Source organism: Pseudophryne corroboree, chromosome 3 (assembly GCF_028390025.1).
Source record: "Pseudophryne corroboree isolate aPseCor3 chromosome 3, aPseCor3.hap2, whole genome shotgun sequence".
Lineage (NCBI taxonomy): Eukaryota > Metazoa > Chordata > Amphibia > Anura > Myobatrachidae > Pseudophryne > Pseudophryne corroboree.
The window spans coordinates 662,652,955-662,666,400 of record NC_086446.1 but is presented as its reverse complement, the minus strand read 5'-3'; the positions used below and the strand labels follow the sequence as shown (position 1 = coordinate 662,666,400).

General features: G+C 45.3%; 1 protein-coding gene across 1 annotated transcript in view; it reads left to right on the top strand.

Annotated features, from left to right (window-relative positions):
* The first annotated feature begins 208 nt into the window (after positions 1–208).
* NSMCE4A (NSE4 homolog A, SMC5-SMC6 complex component) overlaps positions 209–13,446 on the top strand; it is a 147,083-nt gene continuing 133,845 nt past the window's right edge. The window contains exons 1-5 of the mRNA XM_063961850.1: positions 209–481; positions 2,090–2,170; positions 4,125–4,255; positions 6,523–6,674; positions 6,794–6,893. Coding sequence (XP_063817920.1) covers positions 352–481; positions 2,090–2,170; positions 4,125–4,255; positions 6,523–6,674; positions 6,794–6,893 — 594 coding nt within the window. The 5' untranslated portion in view covers positions 209–351. The remainder of the gene's footprint in view (positions 482–2,089; positions 2,171–4,124; positions 4,256–6,522; positions 6,675–6,793; positions 6,894–13,446) is intronic.

Here is a 13,446-nt window from a genome sequence, read left to right as displayed (position 1 = left end):
TATTTTTTAGTCATCAGTTGCTTTTCATTTCATAGTTAACAACACTGAACATGACACTTCTCACACCCCATACTGCTCTGCCACTCACTGACTGATAGTTTTATCAGCTTTAAGCAAACCAAAAGCAAAATGTTCATTTTCGAATAAAGTTTTGCCAAATGGTATTAGAACGAGTCTTGGAACGCACAGCCAGCCGGTGGCCCGCCTGCCAGCTTCCGAGCATGTGACTGAATCCACCCAGGCTTCCGTAGACAATTTGCTGCGCCTGCGTCGCTAGAATACAGTTGGAGGCGGTAAAGTGCTGCTGGTACAGTTCGTGCGTGGAAGAAGACTGTTGTGGTTCCCGGCGTCATGTCCAGCGTATGCTCCGCTGAGGACGATCATCCAGACAACTCTATGGATGATCTTGAGGGAGACCGAGACGACGGTAGCCGCCGGCAGATCCGGCATCAGTACCGAGAGCTCATGCAGAGCATGCAACGTGAGTGCTAGCTGTGGTGGCTCATTACTCCCTGGTGATACGTGTGGCAGTGATGGTGACCGTGCTCTCTGCTTCGGCACAGTGTCCCCCCTTCCAGCAATGCAGCGTTATTACTGTTATGTGTCTAGGGCAGTAAGTGACCTTTGGCACTCCGGCTGTTGTTGAACTACTCATCCCAGCATGCCCTGCTGCAGTTTTGCTATTTGGCCATGCTAAAACTGTAACAGGGCATTCTGGGATGTGTAGTTCAGCAACAGCTGGAGTGCCAAAGGTTTCCCATTACTTGTCTAGGGGGTCTATTTACTAAGCATTGGATTGAGATAAAGTGGATGGAGCTAAAGGGAGAGATGTAGTGAGCCGGTGGAGTAGTTGCACATGGCAACCAATCAGCATTTGTGTACCATTTATAATTTGCATATTATAAAAGTATACAGAGCAGCTGACTTGTTGCCATGGGCAACTTCTCCACTTGCTCATATCTCCACTTTTATCACTGCTTAGTACATGTCCCCCATAGTCCCATCCAACCAGCTCCTGTCATTTTCAAACAAAACCGTTTGTGACATGATAATTAGGAGATGATTGGCTGGTACTTTATCTCCGTCCACTGTATCCAAGGCTTAGTAAACAGACCCTTAGGTCCCTCTTGTCTCCCACAGGCTGAGGGGAAGATGTAACAAAACCCGCTTAATAGGGATGTTGCCCATAGCAACCAATCAGACTATTATCTTATAGTGTATACTTTTTGAATGTTAGCTAAAAGCTGATTAGTTTCTTGTCCACTTCTGCAGTCTCTAGGAGGCTTGATACACCCCACCCCCCCATGCTGCCTGATATGAGGTTCCCTTTCTCTTTTACATTTAAAAAAAAAAATAAGAGGTAAATCCTGGACTCAGTGCCCACTGGGTGCTGGGCAGGAGCTGATGATGGCTACTTGTAATATGGAGCCTGCTGCCCCCTTCTGAAGCAGGTGTGTCCCCTTTCTATCACAGCAGCGAGAGCTGTGGTGTGCCTGACTCTCAGGACATTCCTTTCTCTCATTCCATTGATTTGTTAGCTAGTTATACAATGCATACATATGGCGCCGTATTTCAGTCATAGTCATCAGTCCTAGCTCGGTGGAGTTTACAATCTATATTTTCCTGTCCTACCTACCAACATATTTTTGGAGTGTGAGTGGAAACCCATGCAAACACAGAAACAACATACAAACTCCACACTGATAAATCAGGAGCAATGCGAATGACTACGCCCTGTATCCTCCATTCATTTTCTCAGCATGTAGCAGCAGTACTTGATAAATTCCATGTTACCATCCTGCAGCTTTTCAGGATGTCACCTTTCAGCTTAGCATGCTTTGTCAACTTAATTTCAGGGCATTACAGTAGCATTATTACATTACAGCAGCTGCCGTGCTCTTTAAAGTGGCCTGCAACGTCAAAACATTTTCATATAAAGGCTTGTACATCTGTGTGACTTGCACAAAATTCATTGGTTTATTAGCCAGCTTCCTTCTGTATTTCTGATATGACTGTATATAGTCAGGCAGAGTTGTGTATTTCCGTTACCTGGATGTCCTGTAATGATGGGATGTTTCTTTTTGAGCAGAAAACAGAGAAGACATGCTGAGCTCCAGGAGTAACAAGCTTACGGAGACTCTTCAGGAGGCCAACAAGCTCTTTGCAGGAGGCAAGTGGTAAAACCCAGTGTGTATTTCCTTAGGCCCAATACTGGGTTCTGTTCCAGTGCTTCACAATCTCAGCTATGGATATGATTACTTTTTTTCCCCATCTGTTGACCCAGTCATTTTGCCATCTCTACCTCACAGCAGTGAAGTCCATAATCTACCTTTCCTCATAAATAAATAAAAATCCCTCTCTGTGCTGATAGTGTAAAACTCATTCCTCCTGTCATTGCTATATTTCTATTTTCCATGAATATTTAATATGGTAACATCTAAATGTGTTTACACACGGTGAGATCCTTACGATGGCCGCTTGTGACTATGCGATTTCCCTTGAACACCCCCAGAGCCCCGAAGCACCAATTTTGATTATACTTTGTACTAGACAGTCAAGATTGACTTGCCTGCACAGTCTAGCCTTGCGATACTGACCCCGCGGGACCTCACATCAGGATCACAAGCGGCATAAAACCTTCTGATTTGTACTAACTTTCCTTCCGATTTTGACACTATAGTCACAATCGAAAGGATTTATCTCGCTGTGTGTACACAGCTTTAGGTTCCTCTTCCTAAATCGCCATAGCTTATGCTGTGCATAATATAGTTATCCGGGCGATTTGCCAGATAATTGTACAACGTATGTGTTTTACTGATCTGAAAATATTGATTGTGCCAAATCGTCCAGAATGTCTGTCCCATGCGATATAAGTTGCAAGTCGGTCACATCAGGCAGTGTATGCACTTGCTGCAGCCGACTGACGTTTCCCGTGTTCCTTCACAGGGAAGGAATGGTGAAATGTCTCCTCTCCAGGGGAGGATAGCAGATATCATGGCTCATACACTGTGACCTGTATATGACATGCATGTCCATGATAACTGCTGGGTGTTGGGCTGCCATGCATTTTATCTGACCATGTGTGCCCAGCACTGCATTTCTAGATTTAAAACCCTATGTGGCGAGGCCACGTTATCAAGGACCATATGATGTGGGAATTACAGTATTTAAACACTATTAATAAAAAGAAAAACTCATACATGCATAAAAACATTAAGCGAACTCTTTGGAGCGCATGTTTTATTCCATTTATTGTGGTATTATTGGTAGATCGTCTCTATCTGTGAAGTTCTTTTTTGTATATAAACAGAATTACAACGATACATGTAAGGTGTAAAATGACTGCAGTTGTGTGGCCTGCAATCTTATGTAATTTGCGCACAGTGGCGGTAGCTATTCTGTGCAGCCCATCTGTTACTAGATTATCCCCTTTTACATACTAGAGAGGTTCTTGTATGTTAGTACAGGTTGAGTATCCCATATCCAAATATTCCGAAATACGGAATATTCCGAAATACGGACTTTTTTGAGTGAGAGTGAGATAGTGAACCTTTGTTTTCTGATGACTCAATGTACACAAACTTTGTTTAATACACAAAGTTATTAAAAATATTGTATTAAATGACCTTCAGGCTGTGTGTATAAGGTGTATATGAAACATAAATGAATTGTGTGAATGTAGACACACTTTGTTTAATGCACAAAGTTATAAAAAATATTGTCTAAAATGACCTTCAGGCTGTGTGTATAAGGTGTATATGTAACATAAATGCATTCTGTGCTTATATTTAGGTCCCATCACCATGATATCTCATTATGGTATGCAATTATTCCAAAATACGGAAAAATCTGATAACCAAAATACCTCTGGTCCCAAGCATTTTGGATAAGGGATACTCAACCTGTAGTCTGTTTTTTTTTTTTTTTGGCAAGTGCGTTTTAAGTGACTTTTTATCCTGATTCCAGTAATTTTTATCTCTTTAATCTTATTCAAAAGTTAACAACACAACAACCCAGCTGTAATTTACCCACGTGAGTCTACCAATGTATGTAGTCTTTAGACAGGGTTCAGATAAAAGATATAAGATCTTTAAAGCAAAATGCTTTCTATTCTGAATCTGTAGTATCCAAACCCAGAGAGGCTGCCCTCGATGCCCAATTACTGGTTCTGGCATCAAATCTTGGGAAGGAGAAAGCTAACCAGCTTCATGCAGACATGACCGTGTTTGACCCAACATCATTTACTGAAGACCTGGTATGTTTTACATTAACTGAAGAGGCACTGCACAGAAACTCATTAATTGTTGCTCCAATCAGTAGAATAATTATACATAAGGTGTACAAGCAATGCAATGGCTGTGCATGTAACCCTTGCTAGGAGATCTTGCCTACTGATGGAGGAAGGGCTCTTACTCATGTTTAAAGAACATTATGGGCTAAGTCAGAGGTTCTCAAACTTGGTCCTCGTGGGCCCACACAGTGCATGTTTTGCAGGTCTCCTCACAGAATCGCAAGTGAAATAATTAGCTCCACCTGTGGACCTTTTAAAATGCGTCAGTGAGTAATTAATACACCTGTGCACCTGCTGGGTTACCTGCAAAACATGCACTGTGTGGGCCCACGAGGACCGAGTTTGAGAACCTCTGGGCTAAGTAAATGTATTAAAAGACGTTATGGGGTGAGGTGGACACAGCGCACACTGTGCGCCAGTTTCCGCTTCACCTGCATGTATGATTAACACTTTGCTGGTAAGTGATCAGGGCGCTTGTGCCCAGTGTCGTTATCTGCGGGCAAGTGTAAAAGACAGGCTAGCTATAGCTGTACCTGATGTATGAACGCTAATCAGGACAGTGAGCATTTGGTAGCTGTCCTTCCTGTCTTCGGCTCCTCAGTCTGGCGCTGTGCTCCCTCTCAGCTTATTTTGTTACTATTTATTTGTGTTAATAAAGTTATTAACACATCTTCACTATGAAGGTGTCCAAGCATAGTCCCCATAGTCCTAGAAATCGCATCACGCATGCACCAGATACAGCTGCACAAGGGAATAGATTCTAGCTTATGTGCAGTACGGTTAGAAGATGGCGATACAGAAAGCCGATAGTGGGACAGCGCACTTGAGCAGAAGGTCACGTAATGCTGTCCCACATCGGCACACACAGATGTAGTACATTTTGTCGATGTGCGGACACGCTTCTGCACGATCCAGAGGAGAAGCGGGACCTGGCACATAAGGCACGTTATGGGGAGCATAATACATTTGCCCCTACATGTAACAGCCTGTGAGAAGCAGGAAGAATGGGATTTCGTGTGAGTTGGATTATTAATGCAGCAATCATTTATATGGCAAAACCAACCTGATTATGCGGTGTAAATGATTGCCGCATTAATAGTCTGGCCACACTCGCACAAAATTCCGCACCTCCCGCATCTCGCATGCTGTTACATTTATCCCTACAATTGAAAATCAGTATGTTTTGTACAACACTTGCAGATAAAAATAAAATGAACACTGTCTGTTGAGTATACTGTGCGATTAATGTGGAACACACGTTCTCTGAGCGTGATAAGTGCCGTAGGTATAATAGCATACAGAATTCTTGTATATAAGTATTTGCAGAGTGACCGTTTCCTAGCTGGGTGGTGCCTTGATGTTATGTGGTAGCAAAGAAATGGAATCATCATTATATAGTATAGTAAAAAGTCTATAACCTAAATCATAAATCGGTGTGCTGTACTATATCATCCTTCTTTCTAAGGGCTCGATTCAATTCAGCATGCAGTTAATAGCATCGGGAGGGAGCTTATCAATTCAGCGCAATGTTATTGTCGACAAGAGGATTTCTTCTCGCACCCCTCCGAGGGTGCAAGCAGAAATCAGACAGAACTAGGTCCGTGATGCTGTTTTGTTCCCTAGTGCGGCACAAACAGCATTGCGACGAGGCACTCTAGTTGGAGACTACATGTTCTCGCGAGTAAACACCCTGTTTAGTCCGCGAGTACCGGCATTCACCTACTTGGCGCCCTGAATTGAGTTGACCCCCTGGTGTTGGGGTATAGATCTCAGTACTTAGCTTTCTGCTGCCATATCCATGAAACCAAAAGTCCTCTTTCTTGCAAGTATGGCTTTCTAGGAGTTGGTTGCCAAAGTTATAGGTAGCCTCTCACTCCGGATTTTCCAAGCCTTGTGCTAAGGTGTCATATGTGCTGTACATGCTCACTTGGCACAACAGTGCTAGGCTGCTGTGTAAATGGCATAGGAAAAAAATCTGTGTTTCATGAACTGGATGGGCAATTTAGATATTTCTAGCTGGGAAATAGTTTCTTTTCAATGTTACACGGGGCTGCAGGTTTTCTCCCTTTAAAACAACCCAAATTTGTAGAATGGCAAAACTGTATCAAGATAACATATTTAACTTGCACTTAATAGGCTTATGCTCAAACGTAGGACTTTTTTTTTCTTTCTAATAAGTGAGTGTAGAAAATAGTGCCCACCATGCTTGTATCTATCTTCTCTTTATGCAGCTTTCATTCATGGGCATAAATCGCCTGGAAAATGCAGACAGTGACAGTGAAGGCGAGGGCGTCAGCACGGGGTATCTTGTGCCAGACGCTTGGCACAAACTTGGAACAGAAGCAAGTAAATACCTTAAGAGGACGCCCACCTTTCATTTTATGTGAGTACTATACCGGTCAGCCCCGGTTTCCTTCACTGACCTCTGCATGCTTTCTTACATTGTTGGCTCTTTATTGCTCTGTTGGGCATGGGATATACTGTCATCTTTTCCATCCTTAGGTTGGGTTCATTTAAGACTGACCCTCCAGTGATTCGGCAAAAAATCGAACGTCAAAAGAGGAGTAATAAAGTGGAAGAGAAAAGCGTGATGCCAGCACAGGTCTGTGTTCATAGAACAAATATAAACCACATAAATTACTCCTACTCATTCATGCTATTACTTATTGTTTCTTATATGGAAAGACCTCATTCTGCAACATAAAAAATATATAGTTTTGACAGTCTCTCTGAAGAGCGCTACTACAGAAGGAGAATGTGAAGCATATTGTGGAGAAAAGAGGGAATTTAAAAAATGTGATTCAGTATATTTTTTAGTTTGGTGCTTGGCAGTGCAGAAATAGCCCTTGTCCAGAAAAATAACATTAGCTCGAAGTATTCTGTGTTTTGTGTGTATAAATATAAATCCGATGTATATTTTGTGTCGGTTATGGGCCTGATTTAGTGTGTCTATTGATTAGGCCAATGCGCAGGAGACGTCCGATGCTGGTATTGCAGATCCAGGTGCTGTGTCCGAAGGTTACTCAGAAAGGGCCTCCTTATCTCTGTTGCCAAGGCCAGTAAATCTGCATCGCCCCCCCCCCCCCCCCCCCCCTTCAACAGCTGCTGCTTAGGGGGCGCTGCGAGCAATCTTTCAGAATGAGATCTGCACTTGCACAGTGCTACATCTGCGTAGATCTCGCACAATCAGAGCTGTGAGCAAAGCCTCAGGTTTACACAACTTCAAAGCGGTTTGAAACCCTTGGCGCAGACCAAATTAAAACGGCAAAAGGGTCACCTATACCTCAGTCAAATACAATATGATACAAACATCAAATCATGTATCAATATATAGCTACCAATGTCCCTCAGGGTTCTTTTCTTTCCATCCAGCCAAATTCCCTCAGAGGTAATGGATGCAAGGCAGATTTAAACATACAAAAGATACAGAAATATACAATAGTGTAATATTGTTTGGATGGTTCACTAGTATATAGATATAGAGTCCAGTGCTTCACAGGAGGAGACAATAGTGCCACACCGATAGGGCCAATTCTTCTCAACACATGCTACCCGCAGCTTGACTGGAAAATCACCACCGTGTGCAATATGAAATGGATGCTTGCATGATGCTTACATGTAAGCATGCTGTGTATATGCCCATCAAAGTTTCTTTTCCTCATTACCCCCGATTGATGGTTAAAAAGTAATGAGGTATAATTCCATATGTATAAAAAACACTTGATTTATTAAAAGTTAAAATGTGTATAGTAGTGAATATCAACTAAGTATATCAGAAAGTCTGGTCAGCTGATATATTCACTATTAGTAGGCTGATGTGTACCAGTAACATGTTACCCGGTCACTCTTTCAAACTAGTTTCGACGCTCCCCTGGTGCCTTTTTCAAGGGTCAAAGCCTCAGGTTTACGTACATCTCTGAATTAGGGCCTATATGTGTATGAACAAAATAGCAATAAGGGTGCCTCCTACTGAAGTAAAACACGTCAAAACCATATAATATTGTGCAAACTTCTAAATGTTTGGCCTCGTACCAAAAATGCTTGTATCTGAACCAGTAGGTAATAGTGGCATCTATAGTCCTTCCTTCATCTTTCAGCATGAAAAAGATCTTAGAAAAAAATAAGGCCTATATAGAGATTGTAATACATATCTATTTAATAGCTTTAAAAAAAAAAAAAACTACTTTAAGGGATAATATCAAGGCTTAGATATAAATGTTTAATATTGGCTTTTTCTCTAGCATCCATAAGGAATATTTGGTAGACTTGGTAAAATGGGGTATAGACGGGGGGTCCAAAGGAGCAGGTGCACTTTAAATTTCTTCACTGGGTGTGCTGGCTCCTCCCCTCTATGCCCCCTCCCACAGGCAGTTTAGAAAAAAAGTGCCCTCAGGAGAGGATGCACATCTCTGCAGCTCCAGAGAGTTTTCTTCAATTTCTTTTAAACTTTTATTATTTTCGGTATGCTGTTTGGGCAACAGCATACCTGCGCCGTGGGAGGTTGGGGGTGGCGGGGGGCGGTCACCAACCTTGCGAGGTGCAGAGCCGCTTCCCCGCTGCAGGACCACCGTCCTGAGAGGTTGTTTGTTCAGCGGGGCACTGCACCTGTCGCAATTGCAGCATGCCGCACACCCCTAATATATGCCTGATGGTTACGTCTGTGGTGAGCACAAACCGGGGTCCCCTGGTTCAAGGTGTGGTTGACCGCGGGCGCGGCATACGGGACCCTCCTGGGGGGGACCCGCTAGAGCCCCCCGTGTGAGCTGGCTCAAGATGGCTTAAACTAGCACTTATGTGATTGTTTTAAAGCATGATAGGAGACTTTGCCAGTATAAAAATCACTGTAGCTCCGACGCCATTGGGGGGGGCGGAGCTACCTCAGAGCGGGACCAGAGACATTTTGGCGCCTTCCTCCACTAAATGCAGCAGCAAACAGCACACTCAGCGCTTCCTGGCTCCTCAGACACGCTGGAAAACTAGTACAGGGTGTAGCAAAGGGGGAGAGCCGCTATTGTACATAATGTGTGTCCTATATAGGACAGAAATCATTAGATTTCACTGTTATAGTTAGCCGACAGCCTCACAGGGGCTGTGCAGCTAGGGGTGTGCTGGTGTCTTTCTCTGTGTCTCCTTTCGCATACAGTAAGGGCAGGCTTGTTTAATATACTGTCTGTGTGTGTATGTTATTGTGATTACTATAAACATGGGTAAAACAAACTCTGTAGTGTAAGCCACACTAGATTATCTCCCTTATCTACTGATTCTGTTTCATGTGAACAATGCAGACAATCTTTACAAATCAGTGAAGGGGCTGGGGGAGTAGGTCCAGAGCCCTCCTGGCTAGGGGCTCTTAAAACTATGATGTCTGATATGTCATCACAACTCATTGCTAATGTTCAGAAAACTCAGTTACTACAACAGGCTGTTGCAGACTTAGCTGCTAGGGCAGATGTTACACAGCCCTTCATCTCTCATGCAGGTCCACATAATCGTGGTTTACCTGCCCTACTCTCTTGACTCGGATACGTATGCATCACAGCAGTCGTTTTTCTTTACACAAAACAAGCCTAATGTCACTTTCCCTGATTCTGCAGAGTTAGATGACCTTTCTCTAACGTCCTAAGTGGATGCTGGGGACTCCGTAAGGACCATGGGGATTAGCGGCTCCGCAGGAGACTGGGCACAACTAAAGAAAGCTTTAGGACTACCTGGTGTGCACTGGCTCCTCCCACTAAGACCCTCCTCCAGACCTCAGTTAGATTTCTGTGCCCGGCTGAGCTGGATGCACACTAGGGGCTCTCCTGAGCTCCTAGAAAGAAAGTATATTTAGGTTTTTTATTTTACAGTGAGATCTGCTGGCAACAGACTCACTGCAGCGAGGGACTAAGGGGAGAAGAAGCGAACCTACCTAACAGGTGGTAGTTTGGGCTTCTTAGGCTACTGGACACCATTAGCTCCAGAGGGATCGACCGCAGGACCCGACCTTGGTGTTCGTTCCCGGAGCCGCGCCGCCGTCCCCCTTACAGAGCCAGAAGCATGAAGAGTTCGGAAAATCGGCGGCAGAAGACTTCGGTCTTCACCAAGGTAGCGCACAGCACTGCAGCTGTGCGCCATTGCTCCTCATGTACACCTCACACTCCGGTCACTGATGGGTGCAAGGCGCTGGGGGGGGCGCCCTGAGGGCAATATATGACACCTTGGCTGGCAAATCTACATCATATATAGTCCTAGAGGCTATATAGATGTAAAATTACCCCTGCCAGTATTCCAGAAAAAGCGGGAGAAAGTCTGCCGAAAAAGGGGCGGGGCTTCTCCCTCAGCACACTGGCGCCATTTTCTCTTCACAGTGCAGCTGGAAGACAGCTCCCCAGGCTCTCCCCTGTAGTTTTCAGGCTCAAAGGGTTAAAAAGAGAGGGGGGGCACAAAATTTAGGCGCAATATATGTATACAAGCAGCTATTTGGGGAAAAATCACTCAGTTATAGTGTTAATCCCTGCATTATATAGCGCTCTGGTGTGTGCTGGCATACTCTCTCTCGGTCTCCCCAAAGGACTTTGTGGGGTCCTGTCCTCAGTCAGAGCATTCCCTGTGTGTGTGCGGTGTGTCGGTACGGCTGTGTCGACATGTTGGATGAGGAAGGTTACGTGGAGGCGGAGCAGAGGCCGATAAATGGGATGTCGCCCCCTGTGGGGCCGACACCAGAGTGGATGGATAGGTGGAAGGTATTAACCGACAGTGTCAACTCCTTACATAAAAGGCTGGATGACGTAACAGCTGTGGGACAGCCGGCTTCTCAGTCCGCGCCTGCCCAGGCGTCTCAAAGGCCATCAGGGGCTCAAGAAAACGCCCGTTACCTCAGATGGCAGACACAGATGTCGACACGGAGTCTGACTCCAGTGTCGACGAGGTTGAGACATATACCCAATCCACTACGAACATCCGTTACATGATCTCGGCAATGAATAATGTGTTACGCATTTTCTGACATGAACCCAAGTACCACATAAAAGGGGTTTTATTTTTGGGGAGAAAAAGCAGCCAGTGTTTTGTTCCCCCATCAGATGAATGAATGAAGTGTGTAAAGAAGCGTGGTTTCCCCCGATAAGAAACTGGTAATTTCTAAAAAGTTACTGATGGCGTACCCTTTCCCGCCAGAGGATAGGTCACGTTGGGAGATATCCCTTAGGGTGGATAAGGCGCTCACACGTTTGTCAAAAGGTGGCACTGCCGTCTTAGGATACGGCCACCTTGAAGGAACCTGCTGATAAAAAGCAGGAGGCGATCCTGAAGTCTGTATTTACACACTCAGGTTATATACTGAAACCTGCAATTGCCTCAGCATAAATAGTGCTGCTGCAGCGTGGTCTGTTACCCTGTCAGATAATATTAATACACTAAGACAGTGATAATATTTTGCTAACATTGAGCATATTTAAGACGTTGTCTTATATATATAAAGGATGCACAGAAGGGATATTTGCCGGCTGGCATCCAGAATTAATGCAATGTCCATTCTGCCAGGAGGGTATTAGAAACCCGGCAGTGGACAGGTGATGCTGCCTTTAAAAGGCACATGGAGATTCTGCCTTTATAAGGGTGAGGAATTGTTTGGGGATGGTCTCTGGGACCTCGTATCCACAGCAACAGTTGGGAAGAAACATTTTTTACCTCAGGTTTCCTCATAAAAGCCTAAGAAAGCACCGTATTTTCAGATACAGTCCTTTCGGCTTCAGAAAAGCAAGCGGGTCAAAGGCGCTTCCTTTCTGCACAGAGACAAGGGAAGAAGGAAAAAGCTGCACCAGTCAGCCAGTTCCCAGGATCAAATATCTTCCCTCGCTTCCTCTGAGTCCACCGCATGACGCTGGGGCTCCACAGGTGGAGACAGGTGCGGTGGGGGCGCGTCTCGGGAACTGCAGGGACTGGTGGGCTTGCCCACAGGTGGATCCCTAGGTTCTGAAAGTAGTATCACAGGGATACAGGCTGGAGTTCGAGACGACTCCCCCTCGCCGTTGCCTCACATCAGCCTTGCCTGCTGCCCTCGGAGAAAGGTAGTACTGGCGGCAATTCACAAGCTGTACTTCCAGCAGGTGAAATCAAGGTACCCCTCCTTCAACAAGGCCGGGGTTACTATTCCAAAATGATTGTGGTACCGAAACCAGACGGTTCGGTGAGATCCATTCTAAAATTGAAATCCTTGAACACTTATATACGAAGGTTCAAGTTCAAAATGGAATCGCTCAGGGCGATTATTGCAAGCCTGGAAAATTTCAGGGTATCACTGGACATCAAGGATACTTACCTGCATGTCCCTATTTACCCTCTTCACCAGGTGTACCTCAAAATTGTGGTACAGGATTGTCATTACCAATTCCAGACGTTGCCGTCGGTCTGTCCCCGGCACCGAGGGTATTTACCAAGGTAATGGCCGAAGTACTTATCCCGTACTTGGACGATCTCCTTATAAAGGCGAGGTCCAGGGAGCAGTTGTTCGTCGGAGTAGCACTATCTCGGGAAGTGCTACAACAGCACGGCTGGATTCTGAATATTCCAAAGTCGCAGCTGGTTCCTACGACGCGTCTACTGTTCCTGGCTATGGTTCTGGACACAGAACAGGATAAAAAGGGTTTCTCCCGGAGGAGAAGTCCAAGGAGTTGGCGTCTCTAGACGGAGACCTCCTAATACAAATACAGGTATCGGTGCATCAATGCACGCGAGCCTTGGGAAAGATGGTAGCTTCTTACGAAGAATTTCCATTCGCCAAGTCCCATGCAAGGATCTTCCAGTGGGATCTGTTGGACAAGTGGTCCGGGTCGCATCCTCAGATGCATCGGCGGATAACCCTGTCTCCAAGGGCCAGGGTGTCGCTGTGGTGGTGACTGCAGAGTGCTCATCTTCTAGGGGGCCGCAGATTCGGCATACAGGACTGGGTCCTGGTGACCACGGATGCCAGCCTTCGAGGCTGGGGGGCAGTCACACAGGGAAGAAACTTCCAAGGCCTATGGAAAAGTCAGGAGACTTCCCTACACATAAATGTTCTGGAACTATGGGCCATTTGCAATGCCCTAAGTCAGGCTAGACCCCTGCTTCAACACCGGCCGGTGCTGATTCAGTCAGACAACATCACGGCGGTCGCTCATGTAAACCGACAGGGCGGC